Source organism: Taudactylus pleione, unplaced genomic scaffold, assembly GCF_031769625.1.
Source record: "Taudactylus pleione unplaced genomic scaffold, aTauple2 ptg001106l, whole genome shotgun sequence".
Classification (NCBI taxonomy): Eukaryota; Metazoa; Chordata; class Amphibia; order Anura; family Myobatrachidae; genus Taudactylus; species Taudactylus pleione.
In genome coordinates, this window is record NW_028285507.1 from 597,238 (window position 1) to 611,068 (window position 13,831).

Sequence of the window (13,831 nt, forward strand, 5' to 3'; positions counted from 1 at the left end):
GACAGACCTGTGACTACAAACCGTGCAAATGTCACTGACATACATACAAACCGCGCTAATGTCACTGACAGACCTGTGACTACAAACCGCGCTAATGTCACTGACATACCTGTGACTACAAACCGCGCTAATGTCACTGACAGACCTGTGACTACAAACCGCGCTAATGTCACTGACAGACCTGTGACTACAAACCGCGCTAATGTCACTGACAGACCTGTGACTACAAACCGCGCTAATGTCACTGGCATACCTGTGACTACAAACCGCGCTAATGTCACTGGCATACCTGTGACTACAAACCGCGCTAATGTCACTGGCATACCTGTGACTACAAACCGCGCTAATGTCACTGACATACATACAAACCGCGCTAATGTCACTGACAGACCTGTGACTACAAACCGCGCTAATGTCACTGACAGACCTGTGACTACAAACCGCGCTAATGTCACTGACCTACCTACAAACCGCGCTACTGTCACTGACATACCTCTGACTACAAACTGCGCTAATGTCACTGACATACATACAAACCGCGCTAATGTCACTGACATACATACAAACCGCGCTAATGTCACTGACATAGCTGTGACTACAAACCGCACTAATGTCACTGACCTACCTACAAACCGCGGTAATCTCACTGACATACATGCGACTGAAACCGGCCATAAGACAGGATCTCCGCTCTCAGGAACCGGCCTGGCTGATTCATTATGTGATGGACAAATGTTCTGACTGGCGCCAATGGTGGCAGCAATTTGGTGATATAACGGGTGCTCTTGGCTGCAGCCAAGACGAATGGAGACATTCTCCCCCACCTCCCCCCACCGCCTCCAACAACAGGTTCAAATTAGGAAGAATGATTACAGGATAAGAGACGCCTGGAGTTAAACCCGTCGCTCACTGTCAGCTAATTTGTACAAAGTAAAAGCATTTCAAATATCAACCAAAATGAAATACACATGTAATTGTTACATAATAACTGGGGGTGTCCAGTGTGTACCGACCTCGCTAGCGACGGACCTGGCAGGGGTGCCGTCATCGGTAATCGCATACACACTTGCCGACGCCGGCAGCGACGGTGGAGGGGTAGCGGAGCCATGCTGCAGTCGGCATCACTAGCGACATCCGCAGATCTTTCTGCATGTACAAAAGTTTAGAGGATGCGACGAACGACCGCAGCGCGCATCAGGAACGCGATAATGGGTACACACTACCGGTTTTGAACGATTTGTAGTTCTGATTCGTCAGAATCGCCCAAATCGTTCAAGATATGGTGTAGTGTGTACCCAGCTTTACTATCGTCACACCCAGCATCAATATACTGTTTGGCAGCTGCGACAAATAGCTCAATGACGACAATCAGAGGGAAATTGCCCCACTTTATTTTCCAAGCAAACTAATAATAATAGGACCTTTTAGTTCTAACGCTTTAAACAGCACAAAATAGAACTATTTCTATTAAAAAACACAACTAAAAAAGTTCCTTGAACAGGTAACAGGTTCTCTCCGTCTTGTTTATCCACGTCTGCCAAGCGATATTGGGACATTTCTGCCAAAATATTAGATATTTGCACATACGCAAAGGTCACACGAGCTACAAAAGGCGTTTATACTGACTGTCATGCTTCATCAGATACACAGCGGTACACGGGTAATGGGGACTGGTCATCTACGTACCTGAATGTAGCCTTGTTGGTCAATTAAAAGATTTTCTGGTTTGAGATCTCTGTAGATGAGGTCTAGCGAATGGAGGTACTCGAATGTTAAAACTATCTGAGCTGCATAGAACCGTGCGTGGGGCTCACTGTAAAGAAATAAAGAATATTAGACACTTACTTATAGAGCGACTGTAACATATCCTGCTACAGGCAAACTACACACTGATAACCTGATTCCGTGCACCGCTCTACAGAGACTCGCCACACGCACAACAGACTCCTGGTGGTGACTGGCAATAAAAGGACGATGTACTGACCTGAACCTGCCGATCCGTCTTAGATGTGAGAACATTTCTCCACCAGGCACATATTCCATAACCATGTATAAATTTGAATTATCCTGTAGAGAATAAAAGTGCAACACTTAGGCCTGTAAAGGAGGCGGCTGGTCAGCTTACACACACACTATTGGGGTGCAGGGGTTGTATGGTCCGACTGGCAGTGATGACTGTATTTAAGATCTCAGGTTTAGTATATGATAAACAGACCGTGTTTGGTGCTATTCTAAACCACTGTGTATTTGCAGACTTCCGAATCCATCAGTGAGGAAATCGAAACATGTGTCTGGGAATTATGGATCATAGTGAGATAGGCTTTAAAATGTACTCTAATGCAGCCAGGTTAGACTTGTTCTTCAGTGGGAAAATAGACACAAAGCAGTTGGAGGCTGGACTGTGATCATACAAACTGACCTATGAACTGCATCGTTACAGGAGAACCAGGAAGAACCACCAATGGGATTATGCCAACTTGTTCTATTGTATTGTCTATCTCTGCAAGGGTTTATACGCAAGCTCCCTGAACCTGCTAATCAGTCATCATATTCTTTCTGTTGACGGAGGTTTCACCTTTGATGCCGGAAATCTGGATCCAGAGCGCCTGCGTAATGTATTGACTGTACCCTGTTTATGTAAAATCTTTTGCGCCAATTGTGTTTTAGATTAAGGCGTGTAGTTATCTGCTTTTTGATGAATATTATCTTTTTGTGCTTTGGAAACACAATCAAAGTCTGGGGAGCAATTAATTCTTGTGCGACTTATTACGCTAAATAACGACATTTTAGAGTGTATAGATAGGTAGGAATCAATAATTGTAAGGACAAGTAGTGAAAGTACAATGGAGGTTTATATTTTGCAATGGGGATAATGTTCCTTATATTTGATTTAGAAAACAAGGGTGGAATGTAACAGAGTGTTAAATAATTAATTTCTACATAGGCATATAAGTTGTAACACACACATATACCCTTGCTAGGCCCCATTGAGGTTTGAAGAAGATCATTGTATTCATATATTTGCAATCTTTGCATAGAATGGTCAAATCACCTTGAGGTCAAACAAGACATAAATCGAGGCCCTAGCTTGGACCTGTCATTACTATTAGTAGATGTATAATGAGCCATTCATAGCTTATATGTGTTATCAGTAGACAGCCACATTCCAATGGGATGACCACTGTAAGGTGTGTAGAGACGCTAAGCATTATGGGTAATCTGAGACTCTACACAAATGAGTCTTGAAATAGAGTTTATCTCCAGACATACTAGGATACGTCATTACTGTATTTCTTTGTCTGAATATATCTTCGTGCTTACGGAGCATGTGCAAGAGAGATAAGTTTGGTCAATGCTATGCTGTACCAATCAGTGGGTACCTAGTATGTAACTAATATTGGCTTAATATCCTGAAAGCCACCACCCCATACTAGGGTATATAAATCAGGACCTAGACAAAGGCTCTTGGCTCGTGCATGGACCTGAGACTGCAGTACGGTGCCTGCAATGTAAATTGAACTACCTGGGCTTTGTGAAACGAGGGCTACCCAGAAGAAGATGAAGTACATCTTATGTTGAAGATGATGAATTACCGGTGTCATCTGTATACATAGACCAAAGTTGAGTATACTGTATACTTTGTATGTTAATTGTTTGTTACTTGTAAATAAAGTGTGTTCATTGTACTCACTCAAATGGTCACGTGTGTGTACTATTCATTTCGATCAGAACGAAACCCACCGTTATGCAATACTACACTGCCATTTACATCCATACATGCTCCGCTGAAGGCGCTGCCTCCTAGGGGGGGGGCCCTCCGCTGAAGGCACTGCCTCCTAGGGGGGGGCGCTCCGCTGAAGGCGCTGCCTCCTAGGGGGGGGCCCTCCGCTGAAGACGCTGCCTCCTAGGGGGGGGCCCTCCGCTGAAGACGCTGCCTCCTAGGGGGGGGGCGCACCGCTGAAGGCGCTGCCTCCTAGGGGGGGGGGGGGCGCACCGCTGAAGGCGCTGCCTCCTAGGGGGGGGGCGCACCGCTGAAGGCGCTGCCTCCTAGGGGGGGGGCGCACCGCTGAAGGCGCTGCCTCCTAGGGGGGGGCGCTCCGCTGAAGGCGCTGCCTCTTGGGGGGGGGGGGGGGGGCGCTCCGCTGAAGGCGCTGCCTCCTGGGGGGGGGGGCGCTCCGCTGAAGGCGCTGCCTCCTGGGGGGGGGGGCGCTCCGCTGAAGGCGCTGCCTGGAGCCGGTCGCCTCACTCACTAAGTGCCAGTTAGACTGAGCATAATTTAGGCGACTGCGCTGCTACTTGAGTGCACTTGGCATCACCCCTCTCCTGAAGGGTTTGCATAGGTCGCGGTCTGAAACGTATGTTGTTAGCACGCCCATTTATTAATAACTGTTAGCAAATACAAGATACCGGTGACGCCAGCACTAGTACACTGAAAGCCGGGACAAATGGGTGCTTTAGAGGTTTTGGCTTGGAAGCCATTGTCTCCTCATGTATAGTTCTGCCGAGCCAGTGGGCTATGAAAATCACAACAAGGCTGCCTGTGGCACTTTGATAGCAGAATCACTATGGGGTAATCGGCTCATCCACGACAAATATGCCTGACGCTACCCTCACTGCTAATCACGTACCCAGCACTCGCACCAGGGCAACATGGCACATAATGACAAGCATTATCAGTGTCCTCTGTCTCTAAGTTACTGACGTGTACGGTGAAAGAACAGACCAATAGAAAGCTTTGCACTGACTAACGCTATGACCGCACCCAGCGTGGTAAGGAAACGGCTCCTACACTATACAGGATTATAATGAAGACTTTCTGTCTGTCATTTTAAACGGAGTTGACTAAAGTCAGCTTTATGGTGAAATGATGGTTGTTGCCGTCACACTTCGGACCCTTTTTCTGCTAATTTGTTTAAAAGCTTTTTTAGAATGCAAGAAAAGACCATAAAAGTGCATCAGACTATATAAAGCCTGCTACAGGAAACCGCAGTAAAACATTGCATAAGAAGAAACCTAAGGTAGAAGCCTCAGTACTACAGATATGCAGGAAGATAGAGGGGAGAACCGTAGTGTACACCTTACAGGAACATACGCAGACCCGAGCGCACAGCGGGGACACTAGTGGTAGATGCACAAGATACAGGACACGGTATCAGGATTGCATTGTGCCACCAGCCACACCTTTGAGGTCTTTTCCACTCCCATCTGCCATCGTGGCTCACGGCGACTGCCAGTCCGAGCGGCCCATCAGATGCAGAGCAGTGGGGATAGTATATACTGAATGGTAGCACTGGTCACGTTAGACTGGGACTGAGCAGCAGTGTAGTTGGGAGAGGGGTAGAAAACGCGTTCTCAGGCGCATCCTGCCATCCCGATACCGTATCCTGGATCCGCTCTGCGCTGTATCTGCTGAGAGAGACCTGCATAGGGCAGCGCCCCCTGAGCTAAGCACCATTTGTACAGCACATAGTTCCAGGGTCTGGTTATTCCCGGTACGGAGCCAAGATTAACACTACTGTGACCCCTCTCCTCTCCTGCAGATCTCAGCATGGACAGCTGCTCACCTGCTGGGTGTTGTAGTGCTGTGTGTAGGAAACAGTGCCACAGGTACTTCAATATTACAGCACTGTATTACAGACCGGCTGGCTAAATACTGATGGACGTTTATGGATTTACTCACTTTAAAAATTAAAATGTATGTGATTATCTAATGGTTTAGTGATGAAACTGAAGCTCAATATAATAATCAATTTATATGCACACCCCAGGCCATGCAGGCAGCACGCCCCCCTGCCACGCACGCCACGCAGGTAGCACGCCCCCCTGGCCACGCAGGCAGCACGCCCCCCTGCCCCCCTGCCACGCACGCCACCCTGCCCCCCTGCCACGCACGCCACGCAGGAAGCACGCCACCCTGGCCACGCAGGAAGCACGCCACCCTGGCCACGCAGGAAGCACGCCACCCTGGCCACGCAGGAAGCACGCCACCCTGGCCACGCAGGAAGCACGCCACCCTGGCCACGCAGGAAGCACGCCACCCTGGCCACGCAGGAAGCACGCCACCCTGGCCACGCAGGAAGCACGCCACCCTGGCCACGCAGGAAGCACGCCACCCTGGCCACGCAGGAAGCACGCCACCCTGGCCACGCAGGAAGCACGCCACCCTGCCCCCTGGCCACGCAGGAAGCACGCCACCCTGCCCCCTGGCCACGCAGGAAGTACGCTACCCTGCCCCCCTGGCCACGCAGGAAGTAATACTACGGTCATACAGGAAGCAGCAGCAATGATAATTACCTTGAAGGAATATTCCAACCTGACCAGGAAAGGGAAGTTGACGGCCTGTAATATCCTCTTCTCATTGAGTGTGTGCTCTATCTGTTTCAGTTTTACCACCTATGGAGAGTGTACAGAGATTTCATTACAGCATATGTAAAAATCGCTGATTATGTCAGGACACACAGAAATAGGGGCGGGGTATATAACCACTTGTACAGTCTCCGCCTGATACGCACACACAGAAATAGGGGCGGGGTATATAACCACTTGTACAGTCTCCATCTGATACGCACACACAGAAATAGGGGCGGGGTATAGAGTATAACCACTTGTACAGTCTCCGCCTGATACGCACACACAGAAATAGGGGCGGGGTATAGAGTATAACCACTTGTACAGTCTCCGCCTGATACGCACACACAGAAATAGGGGCGGGGTATATAACCACTTGTACAGTCTCCGCCTGATACGCACACACAGAAATAGGGGCGGGGTATATAACCACTTGTACAGTCTCCGCCTGATACGCACACACAGAAAGAGGGGCGGCGGAGTATAGAGTATAACCACTTGTACAGTCTCCGCCTGATACGCACACACAGAAAGAGGGGCGGCGGAGTATAGAGTATAACCACTTGTACAGTCTCCGCCTGATACGCACACACAGAAATAGGGGCGGGGTATAGAGTATAACCACTTGTACAGTCTCCGCCTGATACGCACACACAGAAATAGGGGCGGGGTATAGAGTATAACCACTTGTACAGTCTCCGTCTGATACGCACACACAGAAATAGGGGCGGGGTATAGAGTATAACCACTTGTACAGTCTCCGCCTGATACGCACACACAGAAATAGGGGCGGGGTATAGAGTATAACCACTTGTACAGTCTCCGCCTGATACGCACACATATGAATGCATATTAGAATCTGATTGGTTTCCATTGTCAGCATCACCTTTTACTTAACAGTTACCTATAATCTCTGAGTCTCCGCCATTGTCAGCAGCTGATAATTATTGACAGGTCAGTCTTTACCCGTGTGATGGTGCTCATCTCACAGCTTCACCGCCGGAAATGCCAGCATACACTGAGGGTGCATGGCAGCCCGTACATAGACCACACAGTAGGTGCCAGGTAATCACCATATCTACAGAGACCCATAATGCATCAAGCGAATGCACGACAACAGTGTGCAGAACTGCAACCTACCTTCTGCTTATCGAGAATCTTCATGGCATAATACTGATCAGCGCCTTTATGCTTCACCAACATCACTCTTCCAAATGAGCCCGTTCCCAACGTCTTTATCCTCTCAAAGTCATCTAAGCCGGCGGTATTCTGGGGGGAGAGGAGGTCAGTGGTTTAATGGGCACAGAGAAAGTGTCAGCACTGCGGCAGGCAGATTTAACAGAAGCCAAGCTGACTAGCAGGTGTATAACAACGGGCAGCGTGGCAGGCGACGGAGCGAGGTATGCTACAACGGGTGATGTGCCAGGCGACGGAGCGAGGTATGCTACAACGGGCAGCGTGCCAGGCGACGGAGCGAGGTATGCTACAACGGGTGACGTGCCAGGCGACGGAGCGAGGTATGCTACAACAACAGGCAGCGTGCCAGATGACGCAGCGAGGTATGTTACAACGGACGGCGTGCCAAGTGACGCAGCGAGGTATGCTACAACGGGTGGCGCGCCAGGTGACGGAGCAAATTTTATTTAGTATATTTTATAACATTTATATCAGACAAATTTGATAAGAACAAATCCCCCCCCCCCAGCTCCACACATATACAGCTGGATATAAACACGTATAATAAATCCTCACCTGGGGCGGACTTTCCCATTTTCGTAAAAAATCTTCTTTGGCTTTGGCTAGAAACTCTTTCACTGAAATAAAGAGAGGAACGTTAATGCGTGTAATGGTAACAGGTGATTACCGCAAACGCCTTGATTCTGCCGGTGACATTAACGCTACGGGCTCTCACATGTCTATAATATAGGGGGCGGAAGGTGGTCACTGGGGAATGTGAGCAGGACGTAATGGGAGGAGAAATGGGAACGTCTGATAACTGGCGACAGGAAGAAGCTGCGCTGCCCATTATACACACACGCTTAGCGCAGGTTAGAAACAGAGCAAGCGCCCGATTGGCTAGTATGGGTACACTATCTTTTTCTATGAAACTCCGGCACTGAGCTTTGGAAGCGATCACCATAAGCATAAAAATCATATAATATTATTTATTTATTTATTACCAGTTATTTATATAGCGCACACATATTCCGCAGCGCTTTACAGAGAATATCTTACCATTCACATCTGTCCCTGCCCCAGTGGAGCTTACAATCTATATTCCCTACGACATGCTCGCAAACATACACACTATGGTCAATTTTGAGGGAAGCCAATTAACCTACCAGTATATTTTTGGAGTGTGGGAGGAAACCGGAGTACCCGGAGGAAACCCACGCAAGCACAGGGAGAATATACAAACTCCACACAGTTAGGGCCGTGGTGGGAATCGAACCCATGACCTCAGTGCTGTGAGGCAGTAACGCTAACCATTACACCGTCTGTGCTGCCATATGCAAATAGCCGATAATGACTAAAGGTTGTACCGGGGACAAACTGGTAATAAATAGCGGGACTGAAATAAGAGAAGAATTTGTTTGTTACTTGTTTTAACAGGCACAGAGACAGGATAAACGTGTTCTAGGGGGCTAAACGACCATATACCGTCACATGCGTTCAAAGCACGGACTCCAGGCCCAATCAATTAACATTTGGTGAAACAACTTCAAACCAAGTCGCAAAAACGCATCACCAGAGTCTGACCAGACGGACATTCCTGATGGCTTAAAATTCCCACAGGTATGTGCTGGCACTGGCTGGTATCATTCCCCATGTACCAGAGGGCATCCGGTCAGCTTGTCTACAACCAGAAGGTCGACAAGTCATACCAAACCCGGTAATGCACCTCTCACACAGAAACGCTAATTGTCAGGTCAGGTATATGCACCCGGTAATGCACCTCTCACACAGAAACGCCAATTGTCAGGTCAGGCGTATGCACCCGGTAATGCACATCTCACACAGAAACGCCAATTGTCAGGTCAGGAATATGCACCCGGTAATGCACCTCTCACACAAACGCCAATTGTCAGGTCAGGCGTATGCACCCGGTAATGCACCTCTCACACAGAAACGCTAATTGTCAGGTCAGGAATATGCACCCGGTAATGCACCTCTCACACAGAAACGCTAATTGTCAGGTCAGGTATATGCACCTCTCACACAAACGCTAATTGTCAGGTCAGGTATATGCACCCGGTAATGCACCTCTCACACAGAAACGCTAATTGTCAGGTCAGGTATATGCACCTCTCACACAAACGCTAATTGTCAGGTCAGGTATATGCACCCGGTAATGCACCTCTCACACAGAAACGCTAATTGTCAGGTCAGGTATATGCACCTCTCACACAAACGCTAATTGTCAGGTCAGGTATATGCACCTCTCACACAGAAACGCTAATTGTCAGGTCAGGTATATGCACCCAGTAATGCACCTCTCACACAGAAACGCTAATTGTCAGGTCAGGTAAATGCACCCGGTAATGCACCTCTCACACAGAAACGCTAATTGTCAGGTGAGGTATCTGCACCCGGTAATGCACCTCTCACACAGAAACGCTAATTGTCAGGTCAGGTATATGCACCCGGTAATGCACCACTCACACAGAAACGCCAATTGTCAGGTCAGGAATATGCACCCGGTAATGCACCTCTCACACAGAAACGCTAATTGTCAGGTCACTGGTATATGCACCCGGTAATGCACCTCTCACACAAACGCTAATTGTCAGGTCAGGTATATGCACCCGGTAATGCACCTCTCACACAAACGCTAATTGTCAGGTCAGGTATATGCACCCGGTAATGCACCTCTCACACAGAAACGCTAATTGTCAGGTCTATGCACCCGGTAATGCACCTCTCACACAGAAACGCTAATTGTCAGGTCAGGTATATGCACCCGGTAATGCACCTCTCACACAGAAACGCTAATTGTCAGGTCAGGTATATGCACCTCTCACACAAACGCTAATTGTCAGGTCAGGTATATGCACCTCTCACACAGAAACGCTAATTGTCAGGTCAGGTATATGCACCCGGTAATGCACCTCTCACACAGAAACGCTAATTGTCAGGTCAGGTATATGCACCTCTCACACAAACGCTAATTGTCAGGTCAGGTATATGCACCTCTCACACAGAAACGCTAATTGTCAGGTCAGGTATATGCACCCGGTAATGCACCTCTCACACAGAAACGCTAATTGTCAGGTCAGGTATATGCACCCGGTAATGCACCACTCACACAGAAACGCTAATTGTCAGGTCACTGGTATATGCACCCGGTAATGCACCTCTCACACAAACGCTAATTGTCAGGTCTATGCACCCGGTAATGCACCTCTCACACAGAAACGCTAATTGTCAGGTCAGGTATATGCACCCGGTAATGCACCTCTCACACAGAAAAGCTAATTGTCAGGTCAGGTATATGCACCTCTCACACAAACGCTAATTGTCAGGTCAGGTATATGCACCCGGTAATGCACCTCTCACACAGAAACGCTAATTGTCAGGTCAGGTATATGCACCTCTCACACAGAAACGCTAATTGTCAGGTCAGGTATATGCACCTCTCACACAGAAACGCTAATTGTCAGGTCAGGTATATGCACCCGGTAATGCACCTCTCACACAAACGCTAATTGTCAGGTCAGGTATATGCACCTCTCACACAGAAACGCTAATTGTCAGGTCAGGTATATGCACCTCTCACACAGAAACGCTAATTGTCAGGTCAGGTATATGCACCTCTCACACAAACGCTAATTGTCAGGTCAGGTATATGCACCCGGTAATGCACCTCTCACACAGAAACGCTAATTGTCAGGTCAGGTATATGCACCCGGTAATGCACCACTCACACAGAAACGCTAATTGTCAGGTCACTGGTATATGCACCCGGTAATGCACCTCTCACACAAACGCTAATTGTCAGGTCTATGCACCCGGTAATGCACCTCTCACACAGAAACGCTAATTGTCAGGTCAGGTATTAGCACCCGGTAATGCACCTCTCACACAGAAACGCTAATTGTCAGATCAGGTATATGCACCCGGTAATGCACCTCTCACACAAACGCTAATTGTCAGGTCAGGTATATGCACCTCTCACACAAACACTAATTGTCAGGTCAGGTATATGCACCCGGTAATGCACCTCTCACACAAACGCTAATTGTCAGGTCAGGTATATGCACCTCTCACACAAACGCTAATTGTCAGGTCAGGTATATGCACCCGGTAATGCACCTCTCACACAGAAACGCTAATTGTCAGGTCAGGTATATGCACCTCTCACACAGAAACGCTAATTGTCAGGTCAGGTATATGCACCCGGTAATGCACCTCTCACACAAACGCTAATTGTCAGGTCAGGTATATGCACCTCTCACACAGAAACGCTAATTGTCAGGTCAGGTATATGCACCTCTCACACAGAAACGCTAATTGTCAGGTCAGGTATATGCACCCGGTAATGCACCTCTCACACAGAAACGACAATTGTCAGGTCAGGTATATGCACCCGGTAATGCACCTCTCACACAAACGCTAATTGTCAGGTCAGGTATATGCACCCGGTAATGCACCTCTCACACAGAAACGCTAATTGTCAGGTCAGGAATATGCACCCGGTAATGCACCACTCACACAGAAACGCTAATTGTCAGGTCAGGTATATGCACCTCTCACACAAACGCTAATTGTCAGGTCAGGTATATGCACCTCTCACACAAACGCTAATTGTCAGGTCAGGTATATGCACCTCTCACACAGAAACGCTAATTGTCAGGTCAGGTATATGCACCCGGTAATGCACCTCTCACACAGAAACGCTAATTGTCAGGTCAGGAATATGCACCCGGTAATGCACCACTCACACAGAAACGCTAATTGTCAGGTCAGGCGTATGCACCCGGTAATGCACCTCTCACACAGAAACGCTAATTGTCAGGTCAGGAATATGCACCCGGTAATGCACCACTCACACAGAGACGCTAATTGTCAGGTCAGGTATATGCACCCGGTAATGCACCTCTCACACAGAAACGCTAATTGTCAGGTCAGGAATATGCACCCGGTAATGCACCACTCACACAGAAACGCTAATTGTCAGGTCAGGTATATGCACCCGGTGACAGGCTGATTTCCCCTAAAGTTACAAGACTTTACGATACTTACCTTTCCGCCGTGTGCCGTTTTCGCCGGATCCTAAATGAATACGGGGGATAAGCGGGCACGTGACAGATACTTTATCCCTGCAAAAAACGGCGATGATGGCAAAAAGTCCGACCTCTGACTTTTCACATCAAATTGAATACGGCCCCGAGTCTCACAGCACTCGGACCTGAATCCTGCTCCTCAGAGGTACAAGATTCCCCTCCTCATCTATCACACCTCTGGCAGCCAGCACAGAACTAATAAGTCGCCCCCATACAGAATGACCAATGTAACCTTTCCAGCCCTCGCTATAGTAAAAACCACAAACGCTCTCTGTACATAAAACCATAAGATAAAAGGAAGTGGCCTGTGCAGAGGAACTGAGGGAATGGAAACTAAATCACGTGTCGGCAGTTCTAGCAGGACCGTCACAGCGCTGTACACAGTATGGGCTCTGGCTGCTGTGTAGGCCGCTGACACAGGGAGAGACTATGGACAATAAAAAAAGTGATCCCTCTATTACAGAGCCCTCAGTGAGAGTGTAAATACATTTACATTCAATAAAACGCTCTTCCAGGACTGCTCCCCCTGGTCCACGGAACCGCTTTCTGCCGCCCAAAAAACACATGCGGCATAGAGCTGCCGTATCAGAGCACTGGGAATCTTTCATCCAGGGTAAGTTTTATACATCACACCCCTGATGCACGTCGTCATCCGGATTACTGCGAACAGACTGATCGCTGTTTCTTCGCAAAGGGAAGTAATAAGGAGAACATTTATATGACCTGAGTGACTCATGTTACATACGTGTCCTGGTTTCCTGTCGAGTCCTACACATAAACTGGCAATAAAAAAAGGTTATTGGTGTTAACTCTGACAGGTGTACCCCTTGAACCCCTGACATTTGTAAGTGGACCATTTGCAGCAATAACCTCAGAAGTCACTAAATGCTGTGATGTCACGCTCACTCCTGCGCTACAGGAACACATCTCTCCCAGCTTCATAATTGTGTGACGAAATGGACATAATGTTTCAAGCATTTAGGGCGGTATTCAATTGTTTTAGTGACGGGAGATTGCGAGGCGCTATTCAATTGATGCCGATCTTTACACGCAAAGAGGTTGGGTTTAGCCGCTTAAACCAGCTACACCCAAAGTGCTGGGCGCGATCATGGAAAGTGCCGTTTGGGGGGCCCAAACGGGTCACTTTTCGCGCATTGCCAGCCCCGGCAGCTAATCGCGCCCGACAGGAACAACAATTG

The 13,831-nt window shown here is 48.3% G+C and overlaps 1 protein-coding gene across 2 annotated transcripts in view; it reads right to left on the reverse strand.

Moving 5' to 3' along the window:
- The window catches only part of PRKACB (protein kinase cAMP-activated catalytic subunit beta), a 71,850-nt gene that overhangs the window by 12,613 nt on the left and 45,406 nt on the right, over window positions 1–13,831 (reverse strand). For both annotated transcript variants that reach the window (XM_088461814.1, XM_088461815.1), the window contains exons 2-6: window positions 8,101–8,162; window positions 7,489–7,617; window positions 6,295–6,393; window positions 1,985–2,067; window positions 1,687–1,813 (exon numbers count right to left, since the gene is read on the reverse strand). In XM_088461814.1, coding sequence (XP_088317940.1) covers window positions 1,687–1,813; window positions 1,985–2,067; window positions 6,295–6,393; window positions 7,489–7,617; window positions 8,101–8,162 — 500 coding nt within the window. The remainder of the gene's footprint in view (window positions 1–1,686; window positions 1,814–1,984; window positions 2,068–6,294; window positions 6,394–7,488; window positions 7,618–8,100; window positions 8,163–13,831) is intronic.